The sequence below is a fragment of the Salmo trutta genome, chromosome 24 (assembly GCF_901001165.1).
Source record: "Salmo trutta chromosome 24, fSalTru1.1, whole genome shotgun sequence".
Lineage (NCBI taxonomy): Eukaryota > Metazoa > Chordata > Actinopteri > Salmoniformes > Salmonidae > Salmo > Salmo trutta.
The window spans coordinates 42339668-42360268 of NC_042980.1; the positions used below are offsets into that span (position 1 = coordinate 42339668).

The 20601-nt window shown below is 42.1% G+C and overlaps 1 protein-coding gene across 7 annotated transcripts in view; it reads right to left on the bottom strand.

Moving 5' to 3' along the window:
• LOC115161333 (tensin-1) overlaps nt 1-20601 on the bottom strand; it is a 289463-nt gene that overhangs the window by 25262 nt on the left and 243600 nt on the right. For 5 of the 7 annotated variants that reach the window (XM_029712237.1, XM_029712236.1, XM_029712240.1 and 2 more), the window contains 4 exons: nt 9193-10812; nt 6477-6548; nt 1899-2092; nt 1628-1766 (listed from right to left, as the gene is read on the bottom strand). In XM_029712237.1, coding sequence (XP_029568097.1) covers nt 1628-1766; nt 1899-2092; nt 6477-6548; nt 9193-10812 — 2025 coding nt within the window. The remainder of the gene's footprint in view (nt 1-1627; nt 1767-1898; nt 2093-6476; nt 6549-9192; nt 10813-20601) is intronic. The other 2 variants (XM_029712238.1, XM_029712239.1) reach the window with 2 other exon arrangements.

Consider the following 20601-nt stretch of genomic DNA (forward strand, 5'->3'; position numbering starts at 1 on the left):
CTTAATGTGGTGTAGACCTCGAGTCCAGAAGCTGCTCCTATGTCTTAAGAGGTACTGCTCTTCAGTGGCATGCTGGGTCAAGCGGTGCGGGATGCTATGATAGGCAGAAGGGGAGAGCTGGGGTCACTTAGCCTGAGACTAGGGATGTGCGTCATCCTCCACTTACCAAATAATCCCAATCAATTCTTTGTTCTGTATGACAACCTAAATTCCCTACTTTTTGTGGGTCGTGTTGGGCAAATGGGTATTGGTTGGGGGTGGCGCTCTAAATGTCTAGAGCTGATATAGGGCCGTGGATGTGCCGGTGATGTGGATCAGGATAGCCCTAAACACTGGTCCAACATCAGCTTTCCATACCCATAATAATATTGATTGTGGGATGTATACTTGAGTAAAAGCATACTACTAGTAGATGCATTTAAGTGGAAGCATACTTGACTTGAATCTTCTTACATTGAAAGAGTTACCATAAATCTTCATGGGGGTAACACCTTTGAGGGCGGTGAAAATGCTATGGCGTTTTTAGGGCCTTGCCCAGGGGGAGATGAGGTAACTGTTAGAGCTGCTCACTGACATGGTATTTAAAGGGATAGTTCACTCCATAATCACCACAGTCAAACGTTTCCTGACCTCAAAAGTAGTCTAATGCCAAGATGAAGCCACAACTCACGCTATTGTTTGTGTGTAGATCCAGCTCGGGGCGGCAGGTAGCCAAGTGGTTGAGCGTTGAGCCAGTAACTGAAAGGTTGTTCGATCAAATCCCTGAGCTGACAAGGTACAAATCTGTTGTTCTGCCCCTGAACAAGGCAGTTAACCCACTGTTCCTAGTAAATTGTAAATAAGAATTTGTTCTTAACTGACTTGCCTAGTTAAATAAAGGTTAAATAAAAAAATGCCTTAACATGAAAAGTCAGGCACTGAATAAAATCAAGAAATTAGACAGCGCCTATCTTTCACATGGAAGAGGTGTCTACTAAATGCATAAGAAGAGTTGTGGAATCCTAGGACATGTTGATCTGTGGATGGCAGCACATTTCTCATCACACTGAATTACTGCCTGGAAGGCAGGAGAAGTGGGATTCGGTCTGATAGGATGACTCAGGCTTTTCTATGAGCTGAGGCAATGGCAAACAGTGTGGCCTTATTAGGACTTATCCTGCCTTCACCACCTACTCAAATCTGTCTGAATGGGTTTGAAATGGATTTTGTCATGTGGGAAATGTAGTTAACTAGCCCTACATCTAAACAGGGTTGAATGGGAGATGCAGTCTATTCTTTTTTTGAGATGAAGAGGAAAAATGTTATAATCGAATAATTAAAACCAACCAGACAAAGCTAGACTAATTCCACCCTGAAGTTATTGATCATAATATCAGTTATAGTTTCTACACTGTGAACCTGTACATACCTGAATGTAACATGTTATTCTCATGATGTCTTATAATATCCTATAGAGTTAGACTTTAGATTTTTTTTCGTCATATAGGTCAAATGTAATGCTACTTCCTTCTGTAAGTCATTTCTTTAGATGTTCACACCAAGGTAAACGCTTAACATCATTAAATATTCTCTATGGTAAAAGCCCTGAGTTCCACAGCGCCCTCAGCCAGCCAGAGGGGAGACTTACACAGGTTGAAGTAAGGGGTTTGCGGCGAGACAGGGAAGGCAGGGGTATGGGGGAACACCTCACCACCAACAGTGGGTGTGGGGCTGATTTGGCTTCCATCCAACTCCTCAAAGGCCTCTCTGTAGCTGTGGATGTGTCTCTGGAGGGAGGGAAAACACGGAGACGCGCACAGAAACACACATATATTAGTTTTTATTATGGCCATCACAACTCTATAATCCTATGTGAGACACACTTGAGAAGGTTAGGCCTAGGGGCGGGAGCATTCTACCTCCTTGGGCCGCCCCCCGGGATTCAGCGCTATGGTGTTGACGAACTCCGGTGAGACGCAACGAATAGGGGAGCGGACCGGGGGTTGGTAGGAAGAGCTTTCGTTGTGGCTGTTGATGCATTGTCCATCACTGGTGGTGCGGTGATGGGGCGGGGCCGATGCCTCGTCCAATGACGTCCCACAAGACTGGACACCTGCCAAGATCATTCAGAGGTCACATTTGATCACAAATCGCTCACATTGCACACAAATGGTTTGTAAAAAAAAAAGTGTGTTTGCAAACACACATCATTATCATGCTCTTGATAATGCAACTCTTCACTGCAAACTGGCAATGTTTCCAACAGCCATTAATCCACAGGAACGACATAATAGGCAAACAGTTACAAAGTAACCTGTTAGAAACGGCAAAGCTGACCTTTCAAAATGCTACTTGATGTTGAATACTCGGATCAGAACTTTCTCACTACAATCAGGCACTGTTTATAAGAGCTCTGGGTTGTTCAGTTGGGAACAGTGAGGATCAATGTTCTCCTTGAAAGCCACAAGATTATCAGGAACTTGCTGGTACATCAGTGAAACAGTCTACATTTGTAATTTTGTTATCTGGGTAATGCTCTGTGGCAGTTGCTAATGTTTTGGATGAACCTCAAAGGGTCCAGTAAGTTGATTTCAATAGGTGGGTTTGGAGGGAAGGAGAGAGAGCTGCCACTGTAAAACAAACAGGATTTGTGTAAGAGCGTTATCCTAATGTGTTAGTTACTGCATGGCCGGGTGAGGTACTGTAGGTGGATTTGCTGAAAACAGGTAGTGACTATGGGAAGTGAACAGCTTTGCACAGCTATGTGCAGTTTTGGAAACTGTGGAGGGAAAGTTTTTGGAGGGAACTTTTAGAGGAAACATGTATTTGTTCATTCGTAACCATAGACGTTAGGTTAATGTAAGCATTCTACGCATTGTATGTTTTGTATCAAATCCAGCTTTTCCTAAAAAATATGTTAAATGTTTCCCTGGGCTCTTCAAGTTTAGAGTAAATATTATTCTCTTTGAGAGTCATTGAAAATTGCGCATAAACACCTCCATTGCTTTTTTGGTCCAGGTATAACGCAATGTACTCTGTAGCTAGCACTGACTGTCTGCAAACAAACTATCTGTCTGATTCATGGATTCTTCTGGCCTGAAGTTCTGACATACCGTCCCGAAGATGGAAAAGCATGCAAACACACCCCAGTGAGAGCGTTGACTGTTATGGAAACCGTGAAAAATATTTACGAGCCCTAGCTCAGCCTCAGGCTGGATCAACCAGCTGATATATCCACAGGGGAAGAGTTAGCGATAGCATTAGCCTGCAGCTGTGGGAAACTAATAAGGTTATAGTTTCTGTCAGAATAGATCTGGCCTCTTTGGTCACACAAGAGTCAAACATTCCTTATGTGTTTGGCTCCTCCAAATCATATTCATGACTCTGAGGAAACATCTCCATATTCCACAACCTTAAACCGAATGTAAAAAACTACACAGGGGTTTGGAGGTGGTATTAAAGGATAGCAGTCTTCTAAGAGGCCAACTAACGTTCTGTCTGTCTAGCGCACAACACTGTATACACATCAACAGAAATCTAGTATAACTACAGCCTTTTGTGCATATCCGATTCAAATCTGTTATTTTTGCTGCAGTATGAACAGCCAAAAAGCACATATATTACTAGCCACTTTTCAAATCACCTTTGTAAGTGATTTGAAAACCAGATACAAATCTGATTAATGGCTATCCGACTTGTGTCTGTACGGTCAAATCTGATGCATTTGCCCTCAAGTGGTTTTTAGACTGTTATTTGGCATATATTGTCGCTTGCTAGCTACTCTGTTGACAGTTTGTCAAGAGCATGTATTTACTAACTAGGTCGTTAGTTGTTTATCCAACTTTCCAAATTAGTAGTTTTGGCTAGCCACAGCAATCAACTAGCTAGCTAGGTCACTGTTTAGCTTTTTAGCACATTCACTCATTTGTTTGTAATCTTATCCTTTTGAGTCTTTAAAAGTGTTCTTACACTATGATTTTGAACATCCAAAGCAACTGGGAAAGGACTATGGGAGGCATTGTTGTCACCTTAGCTTGCTACATAACTTCTGACTGATAGGAAGCATAGGAAGCACCACCACCAATCAGCCTACACCACTGCGCACACACCCGTCGTTACTATAACAACTAGCGTTGCCATGTCAGCAAATGACTGCTGTCTGAACACACGCAAATCCTATTTGGTCACTATTAACTTGCTGTTTGGACAGTCAGTATTCCAAAACGGATTTGAAAAACAAAACTGATTTGAGCATTAAGGCGTGCAGTGTGAACAAGGCTTAATTGTATTTGGTTGGAACCCAGTTTTCTGCATACCTAAACAGTACCATGACAAGATCTAAGAGTAGGATCTAAGAGTAGGATCTAAGAGTAGGATCTAAGAGTAGGACCTAAGAGTAGGATCTAAGAGTAGGATCTAAGAGTAGGATCTAAGAGTAGGACCTAAGAGTAGGATCTAAGAGTAGGATCTAATAGTAGGATCTAATAGTAGGACCTAAGAGTAGGATCTAAGAGTAGGTCTAAGAGTAGGATCTAAGAGTAGGCCTAAAACGCAAAACCTGCACACATGCCATTCATATGCCCATTTATTTACTCTTGATTTTCCTCCAATGGTGCGGCTTAGGTAGTGTCACATGTCCAGGCTGGATTTTGATTTGTGGATCGAGGAGGGGCATTGTTAGATACATCTCAAGCACTGCGGGCCTGGAATCATGGAAAACAGATGGACCCAGTATGCACAGCGGAGCCGGTCAAACACTGTGCCGTTGCCCTGGCAATGGCTAATAGCTTCCAGCTGTTACAGCAGAGATTCCCAGGATATATTTGGGGAATTGTCTTCTCCCCCTCCCCCTCATTTCTCAAGCATATAAACACAGATATTGTATTTAATAAAATGGATCCAAGGCATAGGAAATGGGATCATCTATTTTATGAAGACAGGGCTAGCACTCATCTCCCTACACCGCTCTGTGAATATGCTCCTGTAAGGGACTATGTTATGGTGAGGAAGGGTTATCTGGGGTAAAATTAAGGGGAATTCCCTTAAAAGTAATGTATTGAATAGATTGCAAGCATATCTATGTACTGTATGTATCCAAATACCCTAACAAAGTGTTTTTCTTCCTGTAGACCAGGTCGGACCCTATTCTGACAGCCTCAATTCGTCAGGTCAGGCTCTCTACAAGGTGTCGAAAGCGTTCCACAGGGATGCTGGCCCATGTTGACTCCAATGCATCCCACAGTTGTGTCCAGTTGGCTGGATGTCCTTTGGGTGGTGGACCATTCTTGATACACACAGGAAACTGTTGAGCGTGAGAAACCCAGCAGCGTTGCCGTTCTTGACACAAAGGCACTTAAATATTTAGTTTTACCCATTCACCCTCTGAATGACACACATACACAATCCATGTATCAATTGTCTCAAGGCTTAAAAATCCTTCTTTAACCTGTCTCCTCCCCTTCATCTACACTGATTGAAGTGGATTTAACAAGTAACACCAATAATGGACCATAGCTTTCACCTGGTCAGTCTACCTCATGGAAAGAGCAGGTGTTCTTAATGTTTTGTATACTCAGTCTAAATAGAATGGATGTGGTCATTCATTACAGTCCTTGGACTCCCAGGGCTACTCTGACTTTGTGTAGTACAGTACAGTACAGGACTCTGTAGACCACTCCAGGCCCCTGAAAGGAAAGAACTGCGCATCCTATTCTACCTCTTCTAATGAACAGATAAGACCTTCACAATGTTTTCAAAAGTGAGTCTAAAGCAGTCTTCCCCATAGATTTAGTGCCCTTTGCTTGCGATAGAAATGTTAAAAACAGAAGATGGAAAGAGCAGCCTTGAAAGAGGCCAGTGTTTCCTGGCCTTGGGTATTGTTCCCTGGCGGTATGCTGTGACATGCGCTCTGCTGCGAGTCTGCACAGAGACACCTTTGTGCTCCTCATCTCGTCCTTCTGAAACTTAAATATTACCCAAATGCTTTTTTTGTGTTGGGTCGATGCCTTAACCTTGAGAAATAAACATCAAACTGCTTCCTCCATCAAACAGAGATGAAGGGCGGTGTATTGGAAAAACTGGACATTAGACAACATTGACATAGCAAGAGCTAGAGAGAGAAAAACAGAGTGAGAGACGGACAGAGTGAGAGCGAGAATGAGAGAAACAGAGCAAGAAAAGGACAGAGCAAGAGCGAGAGAAACAGAGTGAGAGAGACAGAGAGAGACAAGACAGAGAGAGACAGTGAGAGACAGTGAGAGAGAGAGAGAGAGAGAGAGACTGAGACAGAAAGAGAGAGAGAGAAAGAGATAGAAAGAAAGATAGATAATGAGAAAAAAGAGAGTGAGGCAGAGATGGCAAGAAAGGGATAAAACAGGAAGCCAAAAAATGTCTACAGCAAACTAGCAGGCAGTGCCATTGAAAGACAGTCAGCAAGGCTTGTTTGGAAGAGGAGTCAGTGGCAGGGTAAAACAGGGGAGGAGAGAAGGGGAACGAACCAGAGAGGGAGAGGGAGCGATGGTGCTCAGACTGAGGAGACATGAGTCGGCTTTGCATTCGGGCCGAGTACTCTGGTTAGAGCAGGGGTATAATTGGAGTCCGCAGAAGAATGAGGAGGAGGAAGATGATGAAGAATGAGGAGGATGAAGATGATGAAGAGAGAGAATGAGGGAGAGGTAGAGAAATGAAGAGATAGTCCACAGAAAAGAAAGAAATATGAGAAAAGTTATTTGCTAGTTTATAAAAATGTACAGAATTACAATCATAATGACTCACAATATGACAGAAATGTCAAACATCTACGAGAAAAATGACTGACATGATCAGTGAATATCATGGCATGATCAGTGTATATCATGACATGATCGGTGTATACTTTATCATGACATGATCAGTGTATATCATGACATGATCGGTGTATACTTTATCATGACATGATCAGGGAATATCATGACATGATCAGTGAATATCATGGCATGATCAGTGTATATCATGACATGATCAGTGTATATCATGACATGATCAGGGAATATCAGTGAATCTGTCAGTAATATTACCAACAAGTGGACGTGTTGTATATGTTTCAGCAGACAGCTGCCTGTACATGTTGACGAAGTGGGCTTGTATCCCCTGACAACCAAATGATAAGGGAAGTCAACTATCAGTGTCTTTGAGCCATCCAAACAGAGAAACAAAGTGGTTGTGTGACAAACTGACTAACAAGTAGAGAGAAATATTCTCTCCTATAGTTTATTATTTTACAGTAATGTGTGTTGTGAATGCCCTATAAATAAATAAACCACCATAGTACTATCTCTGTTTGGCCATACGGGCTAGACAGTGGGGTAGTCTAGTGGTTAGAGCGTTGGACTAGTAACCGAAAGGTTGCAAGATCAAATCCCTGAGCTGACAAGGTAAAAATCACTGTTCGGCCATAATGGGGTTTATTGTGTATAAAACCACCATAGCACTATCACTGTTTGGCCGTAATAGTGTTTCTTGTGTATAAAACCACCATAGCACTATCACTGTTCGGCCACAATGGTGTATAAAACCACCATAGCATTATCACTGTTTGGCCATAATGGTGTTTATTGTGTATAAAACCACCATAGCATTATCACTGTTTGGCCATAATGGTGTTTCTTGTGTATAAAACCACCATAACACTATCACTGTTTGGCCATAATGGTGTTTCTTGTGTATAAAACCACCATAACACTATCACTGTTTGGCCATAATGGTGTTTCTTGTGTATAAAACCACCATAGCACTATCACTGTTCGGCCACAATGGTGTATAAAACCACCATAGCATTATCACTGTTTGGCCATAATGGTGTTTATTGTGTATAAAACCACCATAGCACTATCACTGTTCGGCCACAATGGTGTTTATTGTGTATAAAACCACCATAGCACTATCACTGTTTGGCCATAATGGTGTATAAAACCACCATAGCACTATCACTGTTCGGCCAAAATGGTGTATAAAACCACCATAGCATTATCACTGTTTGGCCATAATGGTGTTTATTGTGTATAAAACCACCATAGCACTATCACTATCACTGTTTGGCCATAATGGTGTTTATTGTGTATAAAACCACCATAGCACTATCACTATCACTGTTTGGCCATAATGGTGTTTATTGTGTATAAAACCACCATAGCACTATCACTATCACTGTTTGGCCATAATGGTGTTTATTGTGTATAAAACCACCATAGCACTATCACTGTTGGGCCATAATGGTGTATAAAACCACCATAGCACTATCACTGTTGGGCCATAATGGTGTATAAAACCACCATAGCACTATCACTGTTCGGCCATAATGGTGTTTCACCGAAACTCATCATTTCAGAATCAAGAAGATACATTAATGCTTTCTATTCTATTCTATTCAACTCCATTATTGTAACAGTCCCTGTCTTATAGTTGAACCAGAGCTGTCCCTTCACAGCTTAGCAATACATTTTCATATCACTAGTCTCTGTTGGTTTTATGGCAGGTTTCCACACTGCAGAACTGTGTTTGGTTAAGCCAGCGAACTTGCTCCTTTGGCGAGAGCTCATCCTGTGAGCATGTGCGATGACTGATGAGCTCACTGCTAACACAGACTGTCATGAGATACGATTAGCTGAAATATGCACTTTGGAAAGCTTGTCAAGCGGGACCACTGCAATGTATATAAGGTACATGGGTTGTTCACCTGGAAAAGGGTTGGCCACCCAGACAGAATACATTCAAATGGTTTCATAATGTCATTGACAGTTTACCCTTGTCAATGTGTGTTTGTTGGCATACTTCTGCATCACTATTAAAAACATTTTCAGTGAGGCTTATTAAGAGCCGTAGCATTGAGCCGTAGCATTTAACAGCCTAATGTGTCCTCAACTTGAATATCACTTCCTGTTTCATTTGTTTATGAAATCACACCTAATGTGTCCTCGACTTGAATATCACTTCCTGTTTCATTTGTTTATGAAATCACACCTAATGTGTCCTCGACTTGAATATCACTTCCTGTTTCATTTGTTTATGAAATCACACCTAATGTGTCCTCGACTTGAATATCACTTCCTGTTTCATTTGTTTATGAAATCACACCTAATGTGTCCTCGACTTGAATATCACCTCCCTGTTTCTTTTGTTTATGAAATCACACCTACTGTATATACCAATGACAACACATGAGTTCTGCAGTCTTACCTGACACACGCTGGGCTACTAGGCCCTCCACGTTGAACACTTCATCAGGCTCTGCATCTCTGGGATTGGGTGATGAGGACGTGGCACTGGGGCTCTGTTGGGGCTCCTGGAGCTCTGAGGACGGGAACATGGTGCTGGGGGGGTACATGTTGATGGGTTTCAGCTTCAGCTGGCCCACGCTACTGGGGACCTGGGTGGGAGAGCTGGTTCTGGCTGCCCCTTGGCTGGAAGGTTCAGCGGGGAAGCCAGGGATGGGGGCTACAGAGAGACCAGGCTGGTAGATGGCTGTTGGTCTCTGGATGGCAGAGGGCTCTGGAGACGTGGACGGCTGGAAAGGGGAGGACCTCAGCATGACCTGAGCTAGGCTGGGCGCAGGGCTTCCCGAGATAGCTGAGTCAGCCTGGTAGGAGGGCCTGGCCTGGGTCTGGGAAAAGGATGGTTGTGTGGTCACCACCTCCTTGTTCTCCCCCGGGGCACTCTGGGATTTCGGCACCTGCCCCAACAGGCGGCCGGGATCCAGGTCCAGCATCAGCAGGTTGAGGGCCTCAATGGACTGCTCAATCTCCTGCTGTGAGGCAGTCTGCTGGTGGGGGAAGTGGGGCATGCTGTGGTGGCTCTGTAGAGGCATGGAGGGTGGAGGAGAGCCAAAATACACCCCGTCCATCACCGGCTCTTCTGGGACGCCATATTGCTGCCACACGTTGAGCCCACGTTGGACGGCGTTACGACTGCTGGTGTTGCGTGCTGGTGCTCGGGGGAGGGTATTCTGCTCTGCACCGAATGACTGTGAGCGATACAGGTTTCCATTCTGGCTGATAATGTAATCGCTCGCCGGGGGAACTGACTCACCTGTCCCATCCTGAGCTGAGCAGAGGCTTCGCACTAAGCTGACGGGAACCTGGGCAGCCACATCATGTGAGCCTATTGCGACATTGAAGACAATGTTTTCCGGGGGCCCGTCTGTGATGCTCCTCTCCAGATAGGGGACCTTGTCCTGCCCGTTGATAACCGTCTCAGCCTGGTAGTAGAGGTCTGCTGGCGTGGCTCTCCCTTCCAGGGATGACAGAGTGCCCAAGCTATCCATGCTGTTACCTTCCTGGCTGGTGGGCAGTTCCACCTCGTCATCCAGAATATCTGTTTCTCTGTCCATGCTGCTGTTGTGGCCATTCACATGAACTTGGGCGGGCACTAGGTGTAGTATTCCCCCTCCTCCTAATCCTATCCCCATCCCTCCGCCCGACGGGGAGGACAGGTAGCCCTGGCAATGCATGGGGCCCTCCAGGCCACTGAGCAGCTGCTCCAGCTCCTGCTTCTCCTGGGGACTGATGGGCTGGACGGCCAAGACCGTGCCAGAGACTGGGGCCTCTTCCTGGGCCGCTGGCGGCTGGCTCACTGGTGGGGCTGCTGCTGCCGGGGCCGGCTCATCAGTGCGGTCGGTCTTGATGGAGGCCGTGGAGTTGCCGGAGTCGCTGCTCACCGACAGGGCGTGGTCAACCGTGGGTAGGACGTGTTCGGTGGCGGTGGGCAGGTCGTTGGCAGTGACCGCGTCCTCGATGGACTCCTTCTTGTGGACTTTAGCGTAGGGGCTGCCGTCCAGAGGGCCCTGGGTGTGTATGACGTCTGGGGAGAGAAAGACATGAAGAGGGAGGGGGTGGTTACAAAGAGATGGAGAAGACTGTACAGTATTTTTAATAAAACAAAATATATAACCTTTATTTAACTAGGCAAGTCAATTAAGAACAAATTCTTATTTACAATGATGGCCTACCAAAAGGCAAAAGGCCTCCTGCGGGGACGGGGGCTGGGATTAAAAATAAAAATATAGGACAAAACACACATCACGACAAGAGAGACACCACAACACTACATAAAGAGAGACCTAAGACAACAACATAGCATGGCAGCAAAACATGACAACACAGCATGATAGCAAAACCAAATGATAACAATATGGTAGCAGAACAAACATGGTACAAATATTATTGAGCACAGACAACAGCACAAAGGGCAAGATGGTAGAGACAACAATACATCACGCGAAGCAGCCACAACTGTCAGAAAGAGTGTCCATGATTGAATCTTTGAATGTAGAGATAAAACTATCCGGTTTGAGTGTTTTCTGCAGCTCATTCCAGTCGCTAGCTGCAGTGAACTGAAAAGAGAATCAACCCAGGGATGTGGAGACCTATAACAGAATGTGATTGGCAGAACAGGTGTTGTATATGGAGGATGGAGGGTTGCAGTATATCATGTACAATGGTAAAAATGTAATGTACTGTATATTATTTCAAACGTTTTTTTGACATTTTGATATAGTGCATATCATTATGTTTCAGCAACACAGACCTGTAATACTGATAAAGCAACTAAATCCAGTAGGATTGACTAAAACAGAACGTGCAAGAGGGAGGAGAAGAGAAGAGAAGGGAAAAGACGAGAGTGAAGTAGGTGGTAAAGTTGTAATTTCTCAGTGTGAAGGCGATGCCAAAACAGCTGCTGTTAAACTGGGTACTGGCCCACTTCTGCTTATTTTACCAGCCTCTCTCTGACAGTAAATAAGAATGGGTCTGTGGTATGCAGTGTGGAAAAAGGGATGAAATCACAAAAGCCTGGCTTGCACTTCATCAAACCAATGGCACTAATTTCCACCACCTGAAAAGCATTGGCCTTTAAGAAATGAGTGAGCGAGTATGTTTTATGTGTCTCTATACAGAGTATGCTGTGTATGATCTATGTATCACACGGTTCTGATGGAATAAAACTAGACTGACTGTACGCTGACGATTGAGGTACAGTTTGTGGACACCCCTTCAAATTAGTGGATACCTGACATGTGTATAAAAATGAGCACACAGCCATGCAATCTCTATAGACAAACATTGGCAGTAGAATGTCCCGCACTGAAGAGCTCAGTGACTTTCAACGTGGTACCATCATAGGATGCCTACTTTCCAACAAGTCAGTCTGGGTTTGGCGGATGCCAGGAGAATGCTACATGCCCCAATGCATAGTGCCAACTGTAAAGTTTGGTGGAGGAGGAATAATGGTCTGGGGCTGTTTTTCATGGTTCGGGCAAGGCCCCTTAGTTCCAGTGAACGGAAATCTTAACACTATAGCATACATTGACATTCTAGACAATTCTGTGCTTCCAACTTTGTTGCAACAGCTTGGGGGAAGGCCTTTCCTGTTACAGCATGAGAATGCCGCATGCACAAAGCAAGGTCTATACAGAAATGGTTTGTCGAGATCGGTGTGGAAGAACTTGACTGGCCTGCACAGAGCCCTGACCTCAACCCCAACGAACACCTTTGGGATGAATTGGAACATTGACTGCAAGCCAGGCCTAATCGCCCCAACATCAGTGCCAGATCTCACTAATGCTCTTGTAGCTGAATGGAAGCAAGTCCCCACAGCAATGTTCCAACATGTAGTGGAATACTTTCCCAGAAGAGTGGAGGCTGTTATAGCAGCAAAGGGAGGGACCAACTCCATATTAATGCCCATGATTTTGGAATGAGATGTTTGACGACCAGGTGTCCACATACTTTTGTGTATTTTCTAAAATGAGCTCAGAGCAAAGTCATTTGTTATTGGTACATCATCCTGGCACAGAACTACACTTAAACATTCACCCACACGCACGAGCCATGGTGGACAAACTGCCTCGCTAAGTAAGCCCTGAAGGCATTTCCTGTCCTCTTGGAATAGAAGAACAACATTTACTACACATAGACCAAAAACACACAGAAAAAGACAGACAATTATAAATCACAATTACACCAATTATTACAATTATAAATTACACCTTTCACTATTGTGAAAATGGACAAACGCACAAGAATGCACACATACATACACACGTACGCAGGCGCACACACACACAGACTACAGTATTCCCATATCATCCTTGTGGTCAGGTCATGTCAAGAGTAATGATGACCCCCTAAAAGCACCAGTTCCAAGCTGCTCTTCCTGTAACGACCACTTAGCAGCTGGCCTTTAACCTGCCCTGCCACTCACGCTCACATTGGAAACCGCAATAACCACAGTCCTATACACATATTTATATCCACAGTCCTATACACATATTTATATTTAGCCACTCCTGGAGGAGGACAACGGATGTTGAATGAAGCTTCTTATTACAATATATCCTTAAAAAGCAGCACATTTCAGCATTACAGTCTCCACCAGAGGGCATGAAGTGAGCATTGACAAAAATATACTGTATATAACACATACTGTATATCTAAAATATACTGTATATATGAAAGATACTGTACATCAAAGATACTGTATATCAAAGACACTCTATATCAAAGATACTGTATATACAATATACTGTATATATATATGAAAGATACTATATATAAAAGATACTGTATAAAATATATACTGTATATATATGAAAGATACTGTATATAAAATATACATCTGATTAAGCTTCAAACTCCTCACCCCACACAGTTCCCATGAAGCTGTACAGTAAATCAAAGCATGTTTGAAACAGCAGTGTGTGTTGTGTTGCGTGTGTGTTGTGTGTGTGTCTTCTATGTGTATCTTCTGGGTGTGTCTTCTGTGTGAGTGAGTATGTGTGTGTGTGTGTTTATGTGCGTGTGTGTATGTGTGTGTGTGTGTGTGTGTGTGTGTGCATGCGTGTGTGCGTGTGCGTGTGTGTGTGTGTGTGTGTGTGTGTGTGTGTGTGTGAGTGCTCCGAGATACCTCCTGATGTACTCGTCAGATTGTACCATTTGGGAACAGCAGTGCACAAACAGTGTGCCTTTCTAAAAAAAGAAAACAGTCAACATCACAATCCTTCAGAAAACCTTCTGTGAATGCCTCTCTCTGGCTTAGAATGCTAGGAGTCCATAAACTGGATTTGTTGTTGTTGTTTAGCTTATCTGTGATGTTATTTAACCTTATTTTTTGTTTCCTTTAACAGATCTAGTGTCTAACCTTGAATAGCAGTGGTATGAGGAAACATCTGACCCTGAATCAGTGGTTAAGGGCAACTTATACCTACTCCTGTGACATGATCTTTGACCCTGTGACCTTTGAAGCCATTTCCTGCCAGCTGCCAAAAGTCACCTCATGAGGTCCACGATACCCTTGTTTGACATTTGAATCTATCTGTGGGTTGACCCAGCCCTTTCTACAGGGTTGCCCATACATCTCTGTGGGTTGACCCAGCCCTCTCTGCAGGGTTGACCCAGCCCTCTCTGCAGGGTTACCCAGCCCTCTCTGCAGGGTTACCCAGCCCTCTCTGCAGGGTTACCCAGCCCTCTCTGCAGGGTTACCCAGCCCTCTCTGCAGGGTTACCCAGCCCTCTCTGCAGGGTTACCCAGCCTTCTCTGCAGGGTTACCCAGCCCTCTCTCCAGGGTTACCCAGCCCTCTCTCCAGGGTTACCCAGCCCTCTCTCCAGGGTTTCCCAGCCCTCTCTCCAGGGTTACCCAGCCCTCTCTCCAGGGTTACCCAGCCCTCTCTCCAGGGTTACCCAGCCCTCTCTCCAGGGTTACCCAGCCCTCTCTCCAGGGTTACCCAGCCCTCTCTCCAGGGTTACCCAGCCCTCTCTCCAGGCTTACCTGATCAGACCAAAGGTGAGGACACAACAGTTCACCTGACAGAAGACTGAATCCAAACATTACACTGTTGATATTATGTGCGTTTTACAGTTACTGTACTTTTCACAGCATTTGTCAATAACAAAATCTGAAAATAGTCTGGATACATTCAGTAACATAATAAGAATACTCCTTGACATTTTGGAGTAAGTACAACATAAGAACAAATTATTACATGGGTTTCAGTGAGAAGTGTAACTGGTGTCTCCAAGTGGCAACACACCTCTCCAAACTGTACACAGTTCCTAAGAAATGTCACTGCACTTTTATAACTCAAGGAAGCTCTCCTAGCTTTGCCATTGAGGACCTGAAGCAAGCACACTTGTAGTTGTTTTGTTTACAACACAGCCCTGCGTCCCCACCCTCACACAATTACTGTTGTTGTTTACGCAATCCAAAAACATTCCATTATAAGTCAAAATCTGGGTCAGGTGGGTTACATTTGAAAGCATATCCTATTGCCAACATGACTAGCTAAGTTATAAAATACGATATTACAGTGTTAGGTTTTCACAGGGCACTTCAGACAAACATATTGTAACTTTGGTGTGCATAGAATGGAATGCATTCAAGTGCATGTCGCAAGGCAAATTTTCTTCACATTACGACAAACGTAAGCTCATTCTGTTCTGGACAACGTGGAGAAAAATCCATGTCATTCTTGTAACTGTGGATCAAACATAGCGATTATAAATGTCTAGGGAGTTTTTCCTAGCCACCGTGCTTCTACACCTGCATTGCTTGCTGTTTGGGATTTTAGGCTGGGTTTCTGTACAGCACTTTGAGATATCAACTGATGTAAGAAGGGCTATATAAATTAATTTGATTTGATTTGATACCATTTTCAAATATGGAAATGTGAGGTGAACATTGACTCATGGGTGTGTGGTTTGCTTGTATGAGATCAAAGCAGTATTTATTTGAATCCTTAACCTTCTCATCTTTAAGAACACATCGACTCCTTTTGATTTACAGCATTTCCCTCAGACAACAAAACATTTGCAAAGGTTACCCAATTGTTGCGTGCAGTGCTCATATTCAGATTTGCTGTCAGTCAAAACCCATTCAGAGCTGTGAAGTGCAGAGCCAGAGCTTTGACATCATGTAAAGCCTGTTACTGTATAGCCACTGGGTTCCAATTTAGGCGCTTATCAATGACAAAATCTGCCATTTTCAATCTGTATACGAGATGACAGGGTCTGTGAGTGGAAAGGGCTACGTAACGGCCCACAGACCAGGACTTCCTTTAACCTTTTACTGCAGCAGGCTAAATCAGGTTCACAGAGTGATTCTTGGTAGTCTTAAACAAATCTACTTGGAAACAAAAGTCTACATCTTACACACCTGGTTATGGGCTTAAGAAAAGAAGAGACCTGTACCATGTCAGATATAGAGTTGAAATGTATTACCTGTTGAGTTTGCATCCCAATATTACACTTTACATACATCACAGAAGACTGAAATATAACAAAACTGTTTGACATAGAAACACCGGATTTTCGGCAGTATTTACATTTGTATTTATTTATTAATTATAAAAATATAAAAATATTAATAACATTCCACCCATGAGGCCACTAGGTCATTTGACTGCAGGAAAATGACTATATAATGACCCACAGTCCAGGATTTCCTTTAAATATCAACATCACTTGGAAAAAGTGAGCCTTTCCCTCATTGTCTACTCTGGCCTCCGTTGCCGCGGACAACCCCACCCGGGTTCCTTTACTGAGAGTCTGGAAGGTTCCAGAGAAATAAGCAAAGAAACTTCACAGATTACACATCTCTACTTTACAAAGACACTTCAGAGATTACACATCTCTACCCTACAAAGACACTTCAGAGATTACACATCTTCTACCTTACAAAGACACTTCACAGATTACACATCTCTACTTTACAAAGACACTTCAGAGATTACACATCTACCTTACAAAGACACTTCAGAGATTACACATCTACCTTACAAATACACTATAGAGATTACACATCTCTACCTTACAAAGATACTTCAGAGATTACACATCTCTACCCTACAAAGATACTTCAGAGATTACACATATTCTACCCTACAGACACTTCACAGATTACACATCTTCTACCTTACAAAGACACTTCAGAGATTACACATCTCTACTTTACAAAGATACTTCAGAGATTACACATCTCTACTTTACAAAGACACTTCAGAGATTACACATCTACCTTACAAAGACACTTCAGAGATTACACATCTTCTACCCTACAAAGATACTTCACAGATTACACATCTCTACCCTACAAAGATACTTCAGAGATTACACATCTCTACTTTACAAAGACACTTCACAGATTACACATCTCTACCCTACAAAGATACTTCAGAGATTACACATCTCTACCTTACAAAGATACTTCAGAGATTACACATCTTCTACCTTACAAAGACACTTCACAGATTACACATCTCTACTTTACAAAGACACTTCAGAGATTACGCATATTCTACCCTACAAAGATACTTCAGAGATCCAAATGTGATGCAACCAGCAACATATCCAAATGTAATCCATAACCGGCATCAGATAGTAAATCAACGTTTGCAGCTCAATACAGCATCACTGAATAACCTGTATTAATAGCGAAGACACACATGGCAAAGCACTTGGGAACGAAATGACTTGTACATATTGGATCTTACTTTCAGTGGGTTTTGGAGCTTACATAGTAGAAGGTATTGAAAAAAGCACAAAACAGATAGCGTGAAAGGAGCTCCCCTACCTGTGTGAAAACGGCAGTTGGTATAGTCCAGAGGAATCTGAGAAACACCCAGGTGCTACCCCAAAGTGGAACCCCCGGAGTGGAACATTGCGGAGCTGAATAGGGGGGAGTTCTCTTGGCTCAGGAGGCTAATTGTGTTGTGAGAGCTGCTGCTGCTGTTGTTGTGGACTAGTGGTGAATGGTTGCCTGTCTGAGCTACTCTAAGTGAGCTCCTGCTCTTAAGTCCTATGAACTCTCACAACAGTCTTTGTGTGTCGGTGTATGTGTGGGGAGACGGGTAGCCGCACACACCACGGTATGCGTTTGACTGAGTGACATCACCCTCCTCTCTCCCTCTGTTTCCCTCTCTCTAGCACACAAATGCATGTTCGCACAGACACAAGGAACAGCCAAATCATACTCGACACACACACTACACAACCTCTCAACCACCCATGAAAATTAGCCACTTTTACTGTTGTAACTAGGTTCAATGACTGCCATTTTACTAGCTATCAGAGTTAACGGTAGGGAATAGAAACAAGCTGTTACTGTGAAAGGAAAAACCACACCCTGCATTGGGGAAAGAATGAGAAGGAAAAAGAATGAGAGAGAGAGAGAGCTGTCTTTCAGATGGGTGTCCTGACTCTCTGTGGTCACTAAAGATCCCATGGCACTTATCATAAGAGTAGGGGTTTTAACCCTGGTGTCCTGACTAAATTCCCAATCTGTCCCTCATACCATCATGGTCACCTAATCATCCCCAGCTTCTAATTGGCTCATTCATCCCTCCTCTTCTCTCACCTGTAACTATTTGCCAGGTTGTTGATGTAAATGAGAATGTGTTTTCAGTCAACTTACCTGGTAAAAAAAAAATATATATGAAGTTTAGGCATTAACTCCAAAATCTAAAGGTTAGATATTAACTCAAAATGTTCAAGGTGGGATAGGTTTAAAACAATACATCTCAAAAAAACTTTATCACTGGATTCCAACTTGCAATCTTTGGAATCGGAGGCATATTCTACTTGAAGGTAACAGCGCTCACTGTTGCCCCTAGTGGCCGGTTTCCACATCCTCTCCCGACGTCTTTAGACATGGATGGACGCTGAATACTGACTTGTATCAAGGGTGACCTGGCTGCAAAGTGAGAGGTGCTCAATAGTATCTGATCTGGAGCAGGGTACCAATGAGATGGCACGCACACACACACACACACACACACACACACACACACACACACACACACACACACACACACACACACACACTTTGTATCCGCACAATGTAGTCCTGTTCATGTACACAATATACAGTGTACTGACATTTCCTTACTAAGATTTTAACTACAGATTTCTTCTGTTTGAGCTCCACTGAAGACTCCATCTTACCTAGCGATCTCCTACATTTACATCGCTTAGGAAACACTGGCTTTACTGTGAAACAACTGAACAGAGAACAGAACCACAGAGAACAAACATACTGCTTCTCTCTTCCAACATGACAAGACAAACATTGACACACCTTGATATACATTGATACACCTTGATACACCTTGATACACCTTGATAAACCCTGATAATCCTTGATACACCCTGATACACACTGATACACCCTGATACACCTTCATAAACCCTGATACACCTTCATAAACCCTGATACACCTTGATACACCCTGATATACCTTGATACACCTTGATAAACCCTGATAAACCCCGATACACCTTGATAAACCTTGATACCCCTTGATACACCCTGATGCACCTTGATAAACCCTGATACACCTTGATAATCCTTGATACACCTTGATACACCCTGATATACCTTGATACACCTTGATAAACCCTGATAAACCCTGATACACCTTGATAATCCTTGATACACCTTGATAAACCCTGATACACCCTGATACACATGTACACCCTGATACATATCGATAAACCCTGATACACATTGATACACCCTGATACACATGTATACAAACTGATACACATGTATACACCCTGATACACCCTGATACACCCTGATACACCCTGATACACATGTATACACCCTGATACACATGTATACACCCTGATACACCTTGATAAACCCTGATACACCTTGATAAACCCTGATACACATTGATACACCCTGATAGACCTTGATACACTCTGATAGACCTTGATACACTCTGATACACATGTATATACACTGATACACCCTGATACACATTGATAAACCCTGATATTACATTATAATATTATTACTATTACATTATTATATTATTACTATTACATTATTATATTACTATTACATAATTATATTATTACTATTATATAATTATTATTACATTATTATATTGTTACTTTTATATTATTACTATTACATTATTATTACTATTACATTATTACTATTACATTATTACTATTACTATTATATTATTACTATTGTATTATTACTATTACATTACTATACTATTACTATTATATTATTACTATTACTATTATATTATTACTATTATATTATTACTATTACATTATTACTATTACTATTATATTATTACTATTACATTACTATACTATTACTATTATATTATTACTATTGTATTATTACCATTACATTACTATACTATTACTATTACATTATTACTATTACTATTATATTATTACTATTACATTACTATACTATTACTATTATATTATTACTATTGTATTATTACTATTACATTACTATACTATTACTATTATATTATTACTATTACATTATTACTATTATATTATTATATTATTACTATTACATTACTATACTATTACTATTATATTATTACTATTGTATTATTACTATTACATTATTACTATTATATTATTACTATTACTATTATATTATTACTATTATATTATTACTATTACATTATTACTATTACTATTATATTATTACTATTACATTACTATACTATTACTATTATATTATTACTATTGTATTATTACTATTACATTACTATACTATTACTATTACACTATTACTATTACTATTATATTATTACTATTACATTACTATACTATTACT